Genomic DNA, 21269 nt, shown 5'->3' on the forward strand with positions numbered 1-21269 from the left:
AAAACTTAAGATGATCTCTCTTCAGGATCTTTGCATCTGCAGAGGTGTCATTACCTCACAGCCAGTTATTTCACCAGCAAATGGGTTTACTTAGAAACAGGAAGGAAGGCTTTATGGAAAAACACAGCACACTTTTTCGGAACCAAAGAAGGAATCCTCTGAGGAGCCTATTTTTGTAGGTTCTTGAGGGGCTGTTGCTGTTTTCCTCCATTCCCTCAGTGACTGCCTGCTCCCACCCACCAGGGAGCCTCTGTGCACAGGCCTTGTTGCCTGGACGGCAGGCTTTTCCAGTTGGGAAACGCTTTTCCAGTGTAGTGAATCCTGACCACACATATGTGAGGACTCTCTTCCAGCCTTGTGACCCTTCTTTGTGTTGCTTTTAACAAATGTAAACAAAGGTTGACATTTCCTCTATGGGGCTTGTGGATGAGAACACAATCTTCTGGTCAGACTTTCTGAGAGCTAGCGAGCAAGAGGCTGACCCTTGCGGCCATCCACTCCTACAGACTTCCTTTTATTTGAGGACAAATTTGCGACCTTTTTCAGTTATTCTCTATATAAACAGAGTTCCCAAATTCCTCACTGCCTGCTACCTCTGTGACTTTTATACTTTAAGTCATCCAGTTTAATTTAAAACCTGTATCCTTTTTCTATCATTTATACTGGAATCATTTTTCTAATACTGTTTCTTGTTTCTTAGCTAAATTTCAATATATTGTTGATTGTAGTTCATCTTTAATACCCTAATGATCAAAATAACTGAGAATATCCATGGGGTAAAAAAAAAAAAGTATATCTTAACTCTGATTATTTTCTCCCTATTACTGTTTATGTAACATTTTAAACCTGTCGCTTACTTTACCTGTAAAATATTCTTTCAAATGTCCACAAAATGTTAAAATTCCTATCTTCTGTGTCTGTTAGTGAAATATGTGTTAATGAAACATCAGATGGGTCTTCTGTCTACTGGTAAAGACTTTAAACCCGGCCATAATAATTCCCTTTTCCCTTTAAACTTCACCTTCCATTGGTTGACTCTATTTTGAGATTTTTAGGAGAATATTGTAAATAGAACATTTTTACCTTTTTTCTGAAGGTATTGGAGGGATTTTAAAAATATAATTGCCATATCCCAACTTAGTCCCTTTTTTCTAAATTATATCCATAATAATATTTTATACTTCTTGACTTGATGAACTGAATATTATAATTTAGACAAATTACTTAAGTTGACTGAAGAAAATTTTTCATAGGAATTGAGTTTCATCTTTTTCCATCAGCTTGCATCATACATGTATGCTTTTTGTTCTTACTGTCTCTTCCATTTACTAATCTCCTGTGGCATGACTCCCATCTGATTGATTTTATTAGTTAAATAATTCAGTCATAAGTCCTCTTTTTTTTTAATTCATAAGTCCTCTTGACTCATTATCCTGGTTACATGAATTTATTATCTTTTTTTCACTGCAACTTTGTTCTGTCTGAGTAAATGTGTTCCTTGATTTCTTTTTCCCCCCAACCTCTTTTTTTTTTTTATAAATAAGTTGACTATTTCATTTAAAGTATACTAGCACTGTTCTTCCCGGCAAGTGACCTTTTTTTGTAATGAACCACATTTGACTGTCCTGGACTAAGTAATAAGCAATCAGATTCATTTTTATTGTTCCTTGACTAGTCTTCAGCTACAGAGTAATGAATGCCATAACTCTTTTTAACTTACCTATTGAACTTTCTCCCATTGTCATTCTGTTATCAAGCCAGTAATATTATGCTGATGATCAGAATAGCTGGGGGGAGAAAGTGAAGGTATATATATTGTGCCCATTATTTTGTGTCTGTGTAGCATAAGCTAGAGAGCCCTTCTGTTACTGCTTTTAGCTACTTCTCACTCAGTGGATTGGGGAAAGAGATACTTTATTCCTGGTTCCTGAAACACTTCCCTTCCAGCACCATAGCCTTATCTAAAAGCCTTCACAGTTACATGCTTAGTAGTTGCTTAACTAACTGGATTCATTAGCATAAATATTTTGTCAAGTTTTACTTTAACATATAGCAATTGTCTTTGTTATTAACTGTAATACCAAGTGTCATTTGCACCCTTCATTTATTAAATGTAACTTGATTTATATTGTAACTTCTGGAACATGATGTGATAGAACTTGGAAGACTCCTTGTGAGCCTGTTCATGATCATTGTGGGCTTATTTATCATCCACGTGTTTTTATACAGTGTGATTTTATAAATTTTTAACAGTTATTTAAAGATTGGTTGTTTTTTTTAACTGACATATTAGCTTCATCATAGGTACACATTAAGAATACAACATCATGTTTCACTATTTTTATATATTGTGAAGTGACCACCATAGTACATCTAGTTAAAAGTTCAACACCCTCAACAAGCCATCAAACATAGGTTAATCTCAGAACTGAAAAGTCTGAGGGCTTTTGGAATGTGGGTGGGCAGATTCCTCTCCCTTCTAGTTAGTCCCAGCAGCCATCACACCTGAGATCCTCTGCCACATAAACAGGCCCAGCTCAACAGCTGAATCTCAGCAAGCTGTCAAACCACCAAATGGTTCCAGGTAGATCCATCTCCAACCTGAAAACTCTTGAGTCCTTCTTGCATTGGGGACAGGCAGATTCCCCTCCTTTCCCACTAGGCCGAGTAACCCCCACACTCAACTTCCTCTGCCCTATAAATGGGTCCAGCTCCACAATTCCTGAAGCATATGGCCACATATGTGACCACTGGGCACCTCTGGATTTCACAGTATTTACATACATCTCTGTAAGAACACAGTAGATTTGACGGGAAACTTGCATAGAAGTCCATTAAGTTCAGTGAGCCAAAACAGTACCAAGGAAGACTCAACCAGCACCATCCAGCTGAGTAAATCCCCAGTGACTTTAGTAACACCATGTGAGATACAACAGTCAGTCATCACAGATTGACTTTTACTGATCTATTCCCTGATAATTCCACTTATTTTTTTGTTGCAGAAGCAGTATAAAGTAGATGTGTTATGAACCTACCAAGGAGTAGGCTTGTAGGTGGGAGGGAAACAGGGACATTGGTAGAGGGAAGGTCACACTGGTGGTGGAATTGATTTTTGTTGAAACAAGTGTATTATGAACAACTTAGTAAAATCATGGTGTTACAATAAAAAATCCAACACCATGCATAGTATAAATACGTGTTTCTAGTTAAAATTCTTTAAAGATTGGGGCTGGAGCGATAGCACAGTGGATAGGGTGTTTGCCTTGCACACGGCTGACCTGGGTACTATTCCCAGCGTCCATATGGTCTGCTGAGCACTGCCAGGAGTAATTCCTGAGTGCAGAGCCAGGAGTGACCTCTGTGCATTACCAGGTGTGACCCCAAAAGCCAAAAATAAATAAAAAGTAAAGACAAAAGCATGGACTAAAATATTGTGAATATGAATTTATAGTTATTTTTATTGTTACTCTAGTCTGCGATCTAGAGTAAAAACCCCTAGTAAAAGAATTGTCTTTTTTTTAACTCTTTCTCTCCCCATTCCTGAAAAATTAACAAATCTTAGGACAAGAAATAGTTCTTGAAGTGGCATTTGCATAATATGCAAGATAAGTTTGCTGATGCATGGATTATCTTTTTTAAATTATAATTTTATTTTAATATATGCTGAGTATAAAGAAATAGCAAACCTCTGATTTTCTAGATATAACTCAAAGCACCTAAACTCAGGTTTGGTTATTTTAGCTTTCTGTTTTCTTCTAGTTGTCATCATTATTAAGAAATAGAAGCTGGGGGCCAGAGAAATAGTATAGCAGGTAGGGTGTTTGCCTTGCACATGGCCGACTGGGTTTGATTCCTCACATCCCGTATGGTCTCCTGAGCCTGCCAGGAGTGATCCTGCCTGCAGAGCCAAGAATAAGCCCTGAGTACCACTGAGTGTGCCCCCCCAACCTCCCAAAAAAAGGAAATGGAGGAAGGGCAGGAGAGAAGCACTAGGGAAAGACAGCCACTACAATACCTTTCTGCTCTTCTATGAATGTTCTTTTTGACTTGTCTGAGCCTGTTTTCTCAGAAGGACATTAATGTTACTTTTTTATTGTGAGAATGAAATAAGGTGTTTTTGTTATGAACAGATCATTCTCCATCTCTCCCGAGAACCTCTAGAGCAGTGGTTTACACTTCCAGGCCACTGACGGGGTATGACCCATGAGTGTAAAAGGTTTGGAACCTGCTGGCAGGTAGCGAACGCTGTGTTTACTGGCTTGGTTTCTGTTGCTTCCAGATATGCACTATGTCAATTCAGAAGAATGTAAGGAACCTTGGAATTGGAACTGGTAATTTGATACATGAGACCCTGTTTGTTTTTTTTTAATATCAACCTTGTTTGAACTCAGGTTATTTAGGAAGAAAAAAAAAGGAATATCAATAATGTAGATTGTACATGTTTCCAAATTGTAATAAAATCTTACTAGCTAAAATTATACAGGCATCTATAATTCTTTTTTTATTGAATCACCGTGAGATAAAGTTACAAAGCTTTTATATTTGAGTTTCAGCCATACAATGATCAAACACCCATCCCTCCACCAGTGCACATTTTCCACCACCAATGTCCCCGGTATGCCCCTCACTATTCCACCCCTCCCCTGCCTCTATTGCAGACAGTTTCCCCCATACTGTCTCTCTACTTTGGGGTTACGGTTTTCAATATAGATACTGAGAGGCTATCATGTTTGGTCCTTTATCTACTTTCAGCACACATCTCCCATCCCAAATGATTCCTCCAGCCATCATTGATTTAGTGATCCCTTCTCTCTACCAGCTGCCTTCTCCCCAGCTCATGCGGCAGGCTTCTGCATCTATAATTCTGTGAACTGTTATTTTCACAAAGATATAAATTTCAGAACTTTTGCTCTTTAAAAATTGTTCCCTTTAGATGAACTGAAGTAGATTAATTGCTTATACAAAGGAGCAATTACTTTTATTAAATGATTTTGAAGTATGGTAAATTATTTCCAAAGGGTGAGTGGGTGCCTGCTTGTTGCTCTGAGAAGATTGGACTCCTTTATATATATGAGATTTTATTCTGACAATAAAAATCAGTAGTCCTAGGCTTCTTTTTTTTTTTTCAAATATCGTGTGCAAATAGAGTTGCAGCTAGATTTAAAAGCATTTCATTTTTTTTGGAAAGGAGAATTTATAGAACAATTTCTATATTATTATTTATAGAAGAATTTCTCCAGTTTTCTTTGGAATGGAATCAAGGGCAAATTTTGGGAAGTAGTATAGAGGACAGCTACTTCTGAAATGGAAAATCTCACGTTTTTCCCTCTCAGGAAAGTTGAGTGGCTTTCACTCTGTTTGGAGTACTGCCACTGGGTGGCAGTAGAGTCACAGTGACTATTCATCAACAAAGGAATGAAGTAATTTTGAGTCTTGGTTCTAGCTCCATTTACAAGAATGAGTAACGTTTTTAAAACAAACTTTAAATAATTATTTTTGTCCCTTCAAAAAGGATTATGTTGAGACTTGGGGGTTATTAAATCTTATACAAGAACTAACTAAATAAAGGATTTTTCTTCAGATTGGAATTCCTTATATTGCTTCTATGTAAAATGGTCTGTATTCTTTTTTTGGGCGGGGGGTGTTGTTGGGGCCACACCGGCAGTGCTCAGTACTCGTGACTCTGAGCTCTTTCTTGTACTCGTGGCATGGCTCTGGGGGATTGAACACATACCTGATGGGTATAAGACAAAGTCCCTACCCACTGTTCCCTCAGGCCCTAATCTATAATCTTAGCATTTGGAATATAAATCTCACTCTTTCAACAGCAACTTCCATACTTGAATATTTCTTGGTACTGGGAAGTTCTTGCAATCTTTATTCAGATTATCCTGACCTAAAACCCCTTACTCCTTTTTTACAATGTTGGGTCTCCTTATGCTAATCTTCTTTCTCTTTGACCTCCCATTCTTCTCTACTACCTGTTTGATTCCCAGAGCTGATATTTCCCCACCATCAAGCTGATTTTTCTTTCTATTCTAAAGCAAGCAATAGATGATGTTTCTAACAATCTAAAAGAAAATTTAAAAGTTATCATTTTATTAAAAAGGTGAAAAAAGAAAAGAAAGCAATATCCCTCCAGTTTCAATTTCCAGTAACCAAAAGCAGATGGAGTATTTCAAGAGAGTAAAGTGCTGGTAAGATTAGCAAAGTAACTCAGTCAAGGAATTGTTAAATATTTTGCAACTATTTTGGTTTATCTTTCAGATTACACTGGATGTGTTGGCTGATATGGGTCACGAGGAGTTAAAAGAAATAGGTATCAATGCATATGGACACCGCCACAAATTAATCAAAGGAGTGGAAAGACTCTTGGGTGGACAACAAGGTAAGCGTTTGAGAAAACTCAGAAATTGGTGATATATAGTAAGCCTCAGGGCTGATGTTAGGACTCACGCTGAGCTGGAGCTCATGCTCTTGACTCTGTCCAAGGTATTAGCTTCATTCTCCCTCTTGCTTCTCTTCCGTGGATATCTGTGTCATTCGTTCTTATTCCCCACACTTTATATCCTAAATGTATCTTCCAGTCTCTATTTTTCTCTGCGGTCACCAGATGCAGTCTACCATCCCCTCTCCTGGAAAGTCACGCTACCATCCAGCTTATAACTCATCTTCAGCTTTGCCACCTTCTAGTTCTTTCCCTGGGTTGTAACCAGAAAATTCTTTTCAAAGGACTGTATGCTCATATCATTCCATCGTTTTAAACCCTTCAAGTAGAAACCTGTCATATGCAGGATTATATCAGACATTAATAACATGACCCTTCAGAATCTTGACCTTTCTCTCTTACCTCATCTTGAACTTTCCTCCTCTTGGTTATCAACTCAGACTTTTCCATTATATTTAGAGTATATTGTCTCTTATCTTTCTCCTTCATGTGTTTCAGTATTTATTTGTTAGAATTGCTTTCACTCTAGGAAAGCAAGGTAAGAGGCATTTAGTCTTTAGCGCCAATAAAATTGCAAAGGTGTTATGAAATTTAACATTAGTAGGCCCCCCTCTCTTTTTTCCCCAACCTCTCCCCTTGCCCCCCTTTCTCTCCCTCCACCTCCCTTTCTCTCCCTCCCTCCCTCTCCTCCAATCCCCTTTCTCCTTTCTCTCCCCTCACATTTCTCTATGTAAATCTCTTTAAGTAGGGCATTTGTCTTGCATGTAGCAGACATAGGTTCAATCCCTCATACCACATATGATCCCCTGAGCTGCCAAGAGTGAGCCCTGAGCACTGCCAGGTGTGACCAAAAACACCTTCAATAAAACCCCATCTGTTTTACTTCCTAAAATAACATAAGGAAGGATTGAACTTTAATCTTGCTTATATGTCTATTAAATGACAAAGAATAGTGAAATATACATGAATGATGCATTTAAAACTTTCAGTAGTGGGGCTGGAGCAATAGCACAGCAGGTAGGGCATTTGCCTTGCACGCGGCCAACCCGGGTTCAATTCCCAGCATCCCATATGGTTCCCCAAGCACCGCCAGGAGTAATTCCTGAGTGCAGAGCCAGGAGTAACCCCTGAGCATCGCAGGTGTGACCCAAAAAGCAAAAAAAAAAAAAAAAAACACCCTTATCAGTAGTGACATTCAAGCCATTTCAGTGTTTCAATGTGTTTTAACTGCAGACCTGGTATAGTGTCAGTATAATCTATGTGTCTTTTTCGTCATCGGACATGACTCCATATATGTTCCTTGATTGAGTTCAGTCCAGCAAATACTGACTGATTTCTTCTGTGTACTCAAGAAACTCTATTTCTTCTCTTGTCTGTGTGTTTAATAGATTTATGGATTAGATTCAGATTGCAGTCTTGTTCCAAATTATCAATTATTTATGACCAAGTTGTCTCTACAATAGAGCCAGAGCGATGTGGTTTAAGTGTGCCATTTTTTTCTTTCCTGCAGGCACAAATCCTTATTTGACTTTTCACTGTGTTAATCAGGGGACTATTTTGCTGGATCTTGCTCCAGAGGATAAGGAATACCAGTCAGTAGAAGAAGAGGTAACGTGTGTCAGCATTTTTCATTATATTATCCTGAAATGTATGGCTAGACCTGTTTTTTCAAGAAGAAATAAGCTTGTCTTATTTTTTTACTATCACTTGCCATCTGTTATTCTCTGTCTCTCAGCTAAGAGTGAAAAAGGTATTTGAATGCTGTGTTGGAATATAGAAAAAACTAAAATGGAACTCTAGGTTGATTACCACCAAAGCACATTGCTTTCACATCATAAACCTAGGGTTTCCCGGGAGTGGGCCACATGGGCCTTTTGATTTTGGAAACTTTCTTGATAGTCATACAAGTAAGGATCCTCTTAGAAAATGTTTAAGTTTTGTTGTTAAAATCTCATATAAGAGGCCAGAGAGTTGGAACAGCAGGTTGGGTATTTGCTTTGTGTGCATATGAACCAGTTTGATCCTCCACATCCCATATGATCTTCTGAGCACCGCCAGAAGTGATGCCTGTGTGCAGAGCCAGGAGTAAGCCCTGAGCACTGCTGGGTGAGGCCCCAAAACAATTTTTGTTTGTTTCTTCTCTTTAGTTAGTGCTTATGTTATTCCCTTTCCAGGAACTCGGCACCTTTACCTGAGAGTAGTTTTTCAGCTCATACCAGGAAAGCATCATGTTTTCTAGGTCTTTTGCCCAACCATTCTCTGAATAATTAAGAAATCCTGATAATAATGTCAGAATTGTGATTAATAACTTCACTGATGGAGTTACAGACCTAAGTTCTGTTAAGCAATTTGGGTCTTTACTTTCCCATTGTAATTCTTTTTTGTTTGGAAAGTAGATGATGTATACTACTCAGAAGAAAGTTGTCCCACTTAGTTGTATATTATATTCAACTTCCTTTGGTCTCTGTCGGTGTACTTGGACATGCTAAGTTAAAGAGAAAATTTGGCCAAAGTGATAGTCCAATGGGTAGGGCTCTGCCTTGCACGTAGCCAACCCAGATTCAATCCCCAGCATCCCATATGTTCCCTTGAGTCCTGCCAGGAGTGATTCCTGAGTGCAGAGCCAGGAGTAAGTCCTGAGCACTGCCAAGTGCAGCCCATAAGCTAAATTTTTTAAAATCAAAATCAAATTAAAGAAAAAACAGAAAATATTTTTCCTATAAAATTTTTTTAACATTTTAAGTTTTTAAAAATGTAGAATTTGGAGGAGCTGGAGCGATAGCACAGTGGCTAGAGCATTTGCCTTGCACACAGCCGACCCAGGTTTGATTTCCAGCACCCCATATGGTCTCCTGAGCACTACCAGGAGTAATTCTTGAGTACAGAGCCAGAATTAAACCCTGTGCATCGCCAGGTGTGACCCCCAAAAAAAAATTTTTTTTTAAATTTCATTGCTTTTAGTATTCAATCAGTGGAGTATTAATTTAGTGTGAAGAGTTTTAATCACAAAGTTATGCCTAAGTCCTGAAAAATAGTATTATAGGTGGCTTAAGGTGATAATTTGTTTTCTCATTGTGTAATTTTTTATTAATAAAGTGTAGAATTTGGGCTCAAGAGATAGTCAGTGGCTGGAGTATGTACATGTTTTGCACAAAGGAGGCCTGGGTTCAATTCCTGACACCTTGTAATGGTCCCCCAAACACTGCCACCTGTGTTCCAGGAGCATCCAGCCTGAAGGAAAAAATACAGAGACTATGTAGAACTTAATTTGATATGGTTATATTCTTATCAGAACTATTTTTCATTAAGTTTATTAATTTATATTATACTATATACTGTATATAGTATATCATATTGATTAATATATATAATATAATTTCTTTATTAGTAAAACTGTAATAAAAAATTGAAATGTTTAAATAAAAGAAGAAATGTCTTTAGAACTGGCCTGTTTTCCAAAAGCTAGTCATTTCACTTTGTTCTATAGATGCAGAGTACAATCCGAGAACATAGAGATGGAGGCAATGCTGGTGGCATCTTCAATAGATACAATGTCATTCGAGTAAGTGTTTTAATTTTCAAGGTGAAAATTGGATTTCAAGGCCTGCCTCAAAATCAGATATACATGGGCTGGCAAAATAGTACAGCAAATAGAGTGTTTACCTCACGTGTGGCCAACTCAGGTTCAGTTCCATGAACCTCATATGATCCCTGGGACCCCACCAGGAGTTCAGAGCCAGTAGTAATCCCGAGAAGTACCGGATGTGTCTCAAAAATAACAACAACAACAAAAATTCACATGCATGCAATGGAAAAAATGAACATTTTGAAACTGTCAGGGATAGTCACCTGCTGCATTGGATTATCTTCGCTTCAAGATAATCTCTTAACCCATCAACATCCCACCTTACAAGAAATGGAGACACTCAGGATTCACCAGCACTGCTGACAGAGGCTCAGTCAGCCTGAAGCAGTGAGGCGATGATAAAGCTCCCAGCTAACCCTCAGATTGGGTTGTAAGGACAGTACTTTCTGTTTTTACTATCTCAAAGGCCTGGGTATTCCAAGGCAGGAGAAATATTTCAGTGGATCAGGCACTTGCCTTGCACACAGCTGTCCCAGATTCAATCTCCAGTCCCCATATGACCATTCTTGAGCCCACCAGAAGTCATCCCTGAGCACAGAGACAAAAGTAAGCCCTAAGCACTGCCAGATATAGTATAACCCCAAAATAAACAGACAAAAAATGGAACCTCTCTAATGTAAAAATGAGCTTTTCATTTTAATCATAAAAATCCCCTTTCTGGGGCAAGAGCACTTGACTTGCTTGTAGGAGACATCCCTTCCCCGCACCCAGCCCCCCCCCCAACACACACACACATTGCTAATCGCTAACGTCTTTCTCCCTCATCCTCAAAAGATTCAGAAAGTTGTCAACAAGAAGTTAAGGGAGCGATTCTGTCACAGGCAAAAAGAAGTGTCTGAGGAGAACCACAACCACCACAATGAGCGCATGCTATTCCATGGTAAGGACGGGCCTGCTCCTGCAGGGGACGGTGGTCTTCTGTCATCTCATCAGAGAGAGTTTATTCTGTCCACCAGATTAGTGCTTGGTGCTTGTTTCTTTCCAGAACATTACGTGTTGATTGTTGATTCTAGCTTTTTAAAGCATTACATGTTAGCATATGTGCTGCCCTGAGCCCATGTGCTGATTGTGCCCACATAGCCAAGCACATGTGTCTCCTGCACTCTTCCTGTGATGTGAACTTTCATGCTTTCATATCTAACTTAGGGTGTGTGTACTGGGGCTCTCTCTGCCTTTGGAGAAGCCTGCATTCTCAAGCACACTCCCCCTCCCTTCTCTCTCCTCTCTCCTTTCTCTTCTCTCCTCTTTCTCTTCTCTCTCTCTCTCCTTCCCCTTTCCTTTCCTTAAAACCTCCAAATAAAATCTGTTTTACTTCATTGCTCGTCTGCACCTGAAGATCCTTTCTGTGAGGCGAGCCAAAAATAAATAAATAAATAAATGAAGCATTACACGTTAATATGGACTTTCCAAAGCATGAACAATGAAAATAATTTATTTGAAATTGTTTCATAATTTAAATTGCAAGTCATCACAGATAGTGAATTACTTAATTGTATTTTATTGAACTATCTGGGCACGCTACTGAGAGTATCTCAGTATTCGCCTGCACTTCAAAGCCTGGCAAGCTATCCATGACATATTCGATATGCCAAACACAGTGACAGCAAGTCTCAAAATGGAGACGTTACTGGGCCCGCTCGAGCAAATCGGTGAACAACGGGAGGACAGTGCTATACAGTGCTATCTTTGCTTGCTTAAAGTAAGTTTGGATGTAATCTCTATTTTCAAAACTTTATACATGGACTTTAGTATTGCAAAACCTAAAACCATCTGCAGACTCTATGTAACATCCTTGCTTAATAAACTTTCAGGTCCCTGACAATATTCTAGTATGTGTTGTTATGTGTAAAAACCATCTCATAAAATGATTTTTTATGTGTGCATTGCAGTTGTTTAATATTAATCTTCCAAGTGTGAATTGTCTGTGGCTAATTGAGATTCTGAAAAAGTGTTCAAAACTGTCTTCACTTTTCATGTTTTCAGGTTCTCCTTTCATCAATGCCATTATTCATAAAGGGTTTGATGAGCGGCATGCATACATAGGAGGCATGTTTGGCGCTGGGATTTATTTTGCTGAAAATTCATCTAAAAGCAATCAATACGTTTATGGGATTGGAGGAGGAACGGGCTGCCCCACGCACAAAGATCGATCCTGTTACATATGTCACAGGTAAGCTGCCTGTTTTCACGTCATGGCTGCTGCTTTGAATCCACGAGCCAAATTTATTTCCATAGAAATCATGTGTTACCCTCCCTTTTACTCTTAATGAATCAGACCAATGTAGCCCTTGCTCGGCATAGCTGATATGCCAATAACAGTAACCATGATGGTGACAACTCAACACGTGTCACCCAGTCAGGGTTACAGTGCACATGCCCTCCATCATGGCTTTCTGCCCTACCTTCATTTTTCTTATTTCAGAATCTGAATAAGAAAAAGTTGGGAATTTATTCTGTAGAGCAAAAGGCACTCTGGCCTTATTTAAGCTAAGTCCCAGCTGTTATAAACATGTAGAACCTTAAATTCACTCATGATGTTGCTTCATGATGTTCTAAGACCATGTAATAGCCTAGACATGTATGATTCGGATTATTGATTTCATGGTGATTATTAAGTGAATATTGGCTTTTTAAATAGGATATTAAAACTCGGAAATTCAAGAGAATAATAGGATATTCTCTTTAGTCAATGAAATAAATTCCCTTCCTTGCCAGTGAGAAACAGTAGAGAAGAATTGTACCTTACATAAATTGTGATTGATTGCATTTCTTTTAAATTAACCAGATGCATTATTGTTGCAAAGTTAGGTTAATAAAATAACCTGTAGTTCAGTTGAAATTTCTGAAGTTGAAGATTCATCTGACTGGGAAATTTGATATAGTTGTTGACCCTAAAACTTCTCACTTGGTTATATTACGAAAAATGTGTACCCCTCAGCACTTTCAAGATGGAGATAATATATCCTGAAGGAAATATCTTTTTATGTCAGTTCTTGTTAGTAACACACAAAAATCCCCCCAGGATATGTAACATCAGAATTTTGGTACTTCAGATCTAAATCCTAAATAAGCAATAAAAGCAAACCTAATGAAAACTCAGATTTTTTATTTTTAAATTTTTTTTAAGTTAACCTAGTTGGAGGGTTGCCATCATTGCTCATTAAAATTAGACACACAGAACAGGCCTTTATGATATTACAGCACGTAGGGTTCGATCCCTGGCACTCCATACTGTCCCCCAAGCCCGCCTAGATGATCCCTGAACACCGAGCCAGGAATAAAATCTGAGCACCACTGGGGTGAAGTGATGGTACAGCAGGATAGTCGCTTACCTTGATGGACTGAGGTTCAATCTCCAACATCCTCTGTGGTCTCCAGAGCCCTGTTAGGGTGATCCCTAGAAACCAGAAGTCAGCCAAGAGCACTGCTGGGTTTGGGGACACACACAAAATCACACACACATTATCACACATACACACACACACACACACACACACACACACACACACACACACACAATCCTAACTAGGATTTCCTTGAAAAATGCCTAAAGCAAAGCCTGATAGATTTGCCTTTCCAGGCAAGTGCTAGTCCTGGGGAAGCCTGGGTGGGGCAGACAGGGTGGCACAGAAGGAGAAGTACGCAAATAATGAGAGAGAAAAAAGTGACATGAAAAAAACGATCCTGTTCACAATTGTGCCCCAGAAAAATCAAGTACCTAGGAATCAGCTTAACTGAGAAAGTAAAGGACCTGTACAAAGAAAACTACAAAACGCTACTTCAGGAAATAAAAGAGGACATAAGAAAATGGAAAGATATCCCCTGCTCATGGGTCGGGAGAATTAACATTGTCAAAATGACAATACTACTGAAAGCACTGTATAAATTCAATGCAATCCCTATAAGGATACCCATGACATTCTTCAAAGAAATGGAGCAAACACTCCTGAAATTCATATGGAACAATAAGCCCCCATGAATAGCTAAAATAATTCTTGGGAAAAAGAAAATGGGAGGAATCAACTTCCCTAACTTCAAACTCTACTACAAAGCAGTAATAATTAAAACAGCATGGTACTGGAATAAAGGCAGAGCTGTAGGCAGAGTTTTGGCATATCGAATACACAACGGATAGCTTGCCAGGCTCTTCCGTGCGGGCGGAATACTCTCAGTAGCTTGCCAGTCTTTCTGAGAGGGATAGAGGCTTTTGGGGCGACCTCTAATCACCCTTGTAGGTGTTACCATATTTGAACCCTATCAAATACGGTACGACAATTCCAGAAGATGGGTATTTAGTGTCTTATGATGTGTCGCGCGGCCGCTTCGCGCGGGTCCGGAAAGCGTCCTGAAGTGTGGCGACGGCTGGGTAGTGGAAGTAGTAGAGGTTGATATCAAGGATATACAAAGTACTGGTTGAACTCCACAAGAAAAAATCATCCAACCCCATCAAAAAATGGGGCGACGAAATAAGCAGAAACTTTCTCAAAGAAGAAATCCGAATGGCTAAAAGGCACATGAGAAAATGCTCCACATCATTAATCATCATACAGGGAATTCAGGGCTGGAGCGATAGCACAACGGGTAGGGCGTTCGCCTTACAAGCGGCCAACATGGCCAACCCAAGTTCGATTCTTCCGCCCCTCTCAGAGAGCCTGGCAAGCTACCGAGAGTATTCGATATGCCAGACACAGTAACAACAAAGTCTCCAATGGAGACGTTACTGGGCCCGCTTGAGCAAATTGATGATCAACGGGAGGGCCTTTACTTTTACTTTACTTTACATTAATCATCAGGGAGATGCAGATCAAAACCACAATGAGATATCATTTCACACCACAGAGACTGGCCCACATCCACAAGAACAAAACAACTGGTGCTGGAGTGGATGTGGCGAGAAAGGGACCCTTCTTCACTGCTGGTTGGAATGCCAACTGGTTCAGCCCTTTTGGAAAACAGTATGGACGATTCTCAAAAAATTAGAAATTGAGCTCCCATTTGACCCAGCAATACCACTCCTGGGAATATATCCCAGAGGGGCAAAAAAGTATAGTCGAAGTGACATCTGCACTTGTTTGTTCATTGTAGCACTCTTTACAATAGCCAGAATCTGGAAAAAACTTGAGTGCCCGAGAATAGATGACTGGTTCAAGAAACTTTGGTACATCTACACAATGGAGTACTATGTAGCTGTTAGAAAAGATGAAGTCATGAAATTTACATATAAATGGTACTGCATGGAAAGTATCATGCTAACCGAAATGAGTCAGAAAGAGAGGGACAGACATAGAAAGATTGCATTCATCTGGGGAACATAAAGTAACAAAATAGGAGACTAACACCTAAGAGTAGTCAAGATAAGTACCAGGAGGTTCACCCATGTCTTGGAGGCCAGCCGCACATGCTAGGGGAAAAGCAGCTCAGAGAAGGGAGCACCAAATAAAGGTGTTGGGAGGATCCTCCCAGGATGGGAGATGCATACTGAAAGTAGATTATAGACCGATCATGATTGCCACTCAATGCAAACCACAGCACCCAAAAGGAGAGAGAGAACAAAAGGGAATGCCCTGCCACAGAGGCAGGGTGAGATGGGGGGGTGGGAAGGATACTGGGATCAATGGTGGTAGAAAATGGGCACTGGTGGAGGGATGGGTACTCGATCATTGTATAATTGAAACCCACGCACAAAAATGTGTAAGTCTACAACTGTATCTCATGGTGTTTCACTAACAAAGCTTAGAAAAAAAAAGCACCAAAAAAAAAAATCTGTGCCTTCCTTTTTCTTTCAGACAAATGCTTTTCTGTAGAGTGACCCTGGGAAAATCCTTTCTGCAATTCAGCACCATGAAAATGGCCCATGCCCCGCCTGGACATCACTCTGTGATTGGGAGGCCGAGTGTGAATGGGCTGGCGTACGCGGAATATGTCATCTATAGAGGCGAACAGGTATGCTGTTCATCAGACAGGCTTTGCCGCTTTACTCAGTACATCATGAGACTTTGGAAACCATGTACGAGTTAACAAAAGTCGCTTAGCGGAATAGCAACCCCATAGTCTGATAAACAGTAACTGACTTAGGTCAGAATAAAGATCTCAGATATCTTTGATATCAGCTCTGCATACAGAACACTTTGGTGTCCCCTGAGCCATGGAACAGTGTGAACAAAAGGGAGCTGAGGGGTAAGAGCAGAGAATCTCTTGTTCTGGTGGTCTGCTGCTCTAAACTCCTGCTTCCTGGCCTTTCGTGCCTAAAGTAACCTCTGAGGCTAGTATTACAGTGTTTTCTTGCATGCTCTTAGTCTTGGACTGGGCACTATGGAGAGCAGGGGTAGCAGATATAAGGAAATGATCAGTTATGTTCAATATAGTTAATGTTCAGTATGGTGTAGTATGAGTAAAGGAATTGATTTGATTGATGTGTTGATTTCTGTTCTAGGCTGCGAGAGAAGGGACACATATGGAAGTGGGGGCTAAGGAAAATTATAGGGATGGAATGAAATCAGAAGTGGGTGTTAACTCGTAGTTTCTAATGTTTGTATACGTTTGAATATACGTGTACGTGGGCTTGTGTCTACATAAGCACACATGAATATGAATATGTTTATACATTTGTTAAGCATGTCTTTAAAGTGACTTTTATGCTTTTTTCCACTCAGGAGAAGTCCGTGTTCTCTCTTATACATATCTCTCTTTCACCCTCCTTACACTTCTCTGAGTAGATTTCTTTAAATAAAAAAGTATTTGCCTCACTAAAATTAAATAATTTTAAAATTATGTGACATAAGAATTTTATTATTTGTTGGTCTTCCCTGGGCCATTGTAGTCCTGCAGCTTAAGAAAGTTTTTGCTTTAGGACCAGAGAGATACAGAACAGTGGGTAGCATGCTTGCCTTGCATGCAGCCAACCCAGATTCAATCCCTGGCACCCCATATAGTCCCCCAAGCCCGGCAATGAGTGATCCCTGAGCACTGCTGGGTGTGGGCCAAAACAGGAACAAAAAAAGAAGGGGCTAGGGGAGAATTTCCTTGCTTTAACTCTATCTGGGCTTTTATGTGATTGATCAGTATTTCTGCTGTAGTAAATAAGTTAGCCTATTCATTATGAGCAAAGAACACTCAGATAAGGGTCTTTAAATAATTTATACCATTGTGGTCTTAGAATATAGGTACCTGACTCAAACTTAGGCATGTCAGGATCTCCTTAAATAGCTATGCTACCAACATTCATACACTGGCATTACCAACTCCTTTACTTAAACAGCTTTCCCACAAGCAGAAGGAAGGTGTGATGCCAAGTATCCTAGGCGTTACATTTCGTTGGGACACACGGAAATGTAGGAGTGTGCTTCACGCTCATTTTTGACACTTGGCACTCGCCAGCTTGGGTTATTTTCAATTTTTTTTTTAATCTGTATTTTTCCTTCCAAACAAGATGGTACTTTTTTGATATAGAGCCCATGTCACACCGGAGGAATAGTATTCATGGTGCTCTTTGAACATAGAAGATGCTTAACGTAACAAAAGTATGTTACAGATAAATTTCATTCAGTTCTGTTTAATTGCAACATTGACCAGATGAAAGAGAACTCTGGTCAATGGAAGCAACATCATTCAAGGTCTTGGTTTGGTTTGGTTGCACATCAGCCATTAGGGCTCAGGACTTTGGCTTTGTGCTCAGGGATCACGCTGCTGGTCCTCAGATGTAGTGCTTATCCACATGCAGGGCAGGCACCCTGTCCATTGTACACCTCTCACCCTGGTCCTGGCTTTTTTGTAAATCAGTCCTTTAATTTCAGTTTCAAAGAACTGATTCACATTGTTTAATGAGGACTCTTTTGGGTCTATATTTGCGATGAATAAGTAAGCAGCTTGACCGTTAAATATCATCTGGTTAACCAAATCAGCATTTCCATCCTTTCCATCAGTCTTTATAGGAGGGGTCTCCCTCCAATCACCAGTCCACAGATCAGTGCTAGTCAGGAAGTGCTAATGGGGAGGCATAAAATCACTCATCTACCACCTTGGTTATAACTGCTGGTCCTTGGACCTGTGTGCAGGACAGGTACCAGTTAATAGATGTAAAAAGGTGAAAGAACGCTGGTTTAAAGTATTCCTAGATTTTTTTTTTTATACCCAGCTCTGACATTAGCAGTAAATAGCTAATCAGGCATTTTTTAATAACTAAACATTTAAAAATTGTGTAAGAGTTTTTTTCAAACTATAATAAAACTCAACCCATTAGGCTAAAGAAACTTCATTGGAAAGTTCAGAGAGATGTGGCTTCTTGGTCTTGGTTAATAAAGATGAAAACTAGAGCCGAGAAACAGCTCCAAGGACTGGAGCCCCTGCCTGGCATGCCCAAGGCCAGCCTGGTGAGCCCTGAGCGCCTCCACTGGCATTTCTGGCCAAGAACTGAAGCGGACCCACCTGCAGCCAGAGTCTGTCTCCAGGATTCGTGTCTGCTCCCCTCAGTTCTGCTTGGGAGCCTCGCAAAATTAATTCATCACAAAATTAAAGATGTAGACCCTGACACCTTTCCATCAAAGCAAGAACACACTGGAACTTTGGAAAAGAGTGTAATTCATATATGTATAGAGACAATGACAGCTTTCAAATCATATAATATTATTCCAAGCACTACCGGATATAAATCCTAGTCTTTCCCAAGCACTGCCAGATGTGGTGTGGCCTGGTGTGTGTGTGTGTGTGTGTGTGTGTGTGTGTGTGTGTGTGTGTCAAAACAAAATTTTTGTTTATTCAAAACAAAACTTGGTAGTATTTTTTTATTCTTGCTGAGATACCAGGAGGAACTAGAATTTAATGCATGACAATAATATTAATATTACACATGACCCTCTTACAACAGTCTAGAGCGTTAATATTATCTTCATTGTTGTAATTCTGTTTTATAGGTGAGGAGAGCTGAGACTCAGCCATGTAATAGTTTCTGCTGCTATGATAAGAGGTCTAAAATTATTTTTAAAAAATTCATTAAATCAACGCCAGAGCAGGTCGGACAGTTACCTTGCACACAGCTGACCTGGGTTCAACCCCTAGCATTCCTTATGGTTCCCCAAGTACCACCAAGAGTAACTCCTGAGTGCAAAACCAGGAGTAACCCCTGAGCATCACTGGTTGTGACCCAAAAATCTAAGAAAATACTAAGAAGAATGATGGTCCTCCTGTTATTCATCGATTTGCTCGAGTAGGCCCAGTAACATCTCCATCGTGAGACCTGTTGTTACTGTGTTTGGCATATAGAATACATCATGGGGAGCTTGCCAGGCTTTGCCGTGCGGGCGAGATACTCTCAGTAGCTTGCCAGACTCTCTGAGAGGGGTGGAGGAATCGAACTTGGGTCGGCCATATTGGCCGCTTGCAAGGCAAATGCCTTACCCACTGTGCTATCGCTCCAGCCCACTAAGAAGAATAAGAATAAATAATAGTAATAAAGTATAATAAATAAAAATTCAGTAAATTGGGGCTAGAGTGATAGCGCAGCGGGTAGGGCGTTTGCCTTGCACGCAGCCAACCCAGGTTCGATTCCCAGCATCCCATATGGTCCCCTGAGCACTGCCAGGGGTGATTCCTGAGTGCAGAGCCAGGAGTAACCCCTGAGCATCGCCGGGTATGACCCAAAAATTAAAAAAAAAATCAGTAAATCTTACCACCCATCAGTTTCTGCACTTTAAATAATAAGCAGTACTTTAATAAATTTTTTTCCTTTTATAAATTCTTTTAATTATGCATGTATTTTTTATTGCAGTTCCGATATCTATCCCTTGACTTTAAGGTGTATGTAGAGTTTCTGTTAGAACCAAAAGCATTTGAGGCTTTTAAGGAAATCTTGAATATTGATGTACCAGGAAGGTGATTTGTGTTTCTTCCTGTCCTTTTCAGGCATATCCAGAATATCTCATCACATACCAGATCATGAAGCCAGAAGCTCCTTCACAAACTGCAGCAGCCGCTGAGCAGAAGACCTAGTGAATGCCCACTGGTAAAGGCCAGATCAGATTTAAGCCTGGGACTGAACTACAGTGAATTGTTTCCAACAAAATCAATGTTCCATAAATCCCCAACAGCCTAGAAATAAGCTGTTCGTCTTTTATAAAGCATTGCTATAGTGATGGATATAGTATGAGTAATTGATACATACTCAATTGCTACTGTTCCCTTTGAGGAAATGTTTACAGGGGTGGCCTTTCAACATATCTCAGGCTCATTTTCATTGCAGTCATCGGTTTCTAAAACAAGATTGCTTTGAGCTAGACTTGGAAATAGTAAAAAAGCAAACATAACCAATACTCCTACCAAACATTCACAGTTCACACACTACATTTACTTTGTTACATATGACACATGTAAATAACAAGTATACACATATGACAGACTTACATTTCATTTTTCTAAACATGCAGTTGCCTTTTTTCCCCATCTTTGTGTGTGCACACCCATGCATGTATGCATGCACACATGCTTACTTTGAAAATGAGCCAGAGTCTTCTTGAGGATATTTTGCACAAAGTCATGGTGACGAAAATCATTAGCAATGCAGCCCAAGCTCAGCCCTGGCTGAGCAAGATTTTGTTTCCACTTTTTCGTGATTTATTTTGTTATTTGTAGTGTGTCATCGACATAAATTGAGATGAAATAGAAAAACGTCAAGTTTTGGCTTCCTTCTCTGTGTTGGCCAGTCATACACGAGAAAGGCATGACCAGCAACCTGATTTCCGAGCTCCAAGCCGAAGAAAGCCAGCCCTGAGGAGGGCCACTTGCTCTCGCTAGTGCCAGCCTCCCGCCAAGGGACCAGGCAGTGCAGGAATCAGAGCACCAGCAGGGAAGGGGGAGGCATGGGGCTCTCATGCCACAGGGCTTCCGCAGAGAAGCAGCTTAGAGACTTAGGGGGAGCCTGAGCCTCCAGCATTCGCAGCAGAAACGGATTCCTCAAAGGACAAAGAACTTCACTGAATCCTCCCACTGGAATGGTCACCCACAGAATTCGCTGCCTTATTTCCAAATTCAGTGATATTTTCGTGCTTCATTTGAGTCACTGTATTTTTGCGACTCACCATATTGTTTTATTGGTTCCCTGGTGTAGAAAACTAGGATTCAGATCATTTAGTGACTCGTGACACACAAATGCAAGAACTTTGTGTTTACCCCAGAGTTGGGGTT

At 40.0% G+C, this 21269-nt stretch overlaps 1 protein-coding gene across 1 annotated transcript in view; it reads left to right on the forward strand.

Moving 5' to 3' along the window:
* The window catches only part of TNKS (tankyrase), a 191223-nt gene extending 170481 nt beyond the window's left edge, over positions 1–20742 (forward strand). Inside the window, exons 21-27 of the mRNA XM_056116682.1 lie at positions 6268–6388; positions 7959–8056; positions 9936–10010; positions 10869–10974; positions 12078–12264; positions 15881–16037; positions 19992–20742. Of these exons, the coding sequence (XP_055972657.1) occupies positions 6268–6388; positions 7959–8056; positions 9936–10010; positions 10869–10974; positions 12078–12264; positions 15881–16037; positions 19992–20078 (831 nt within the window). The 3' untranslated portion in view covers positions 20079–20742. The remainder of the gene's footprint in view (positions 1–6267; positions 6389–7958; positions 8057–9935; positions 10011–10868; positions 10975–12077; positions 12265–15880; positions 16038–19991) is intronic.
* The last annotated feature ends 527 nt before the right edge of the window (positions 20743–21269 follow it).

Source organism: Sorex fumeus, unplaced genomic scaffold (genome assembly GCF_029834395.1).
Source record: "Sorex fumeus unplaced genomic scaffold, SorFum_2.1 ptg000033l, whole genome shotgun sequence".
Classification (NCBI taxonomy): Eukaryota; Metazoa; Chordata; class Mammalia; order Eulipotyphla; family Soricidae; genus Sorex; species Sorex fumeus.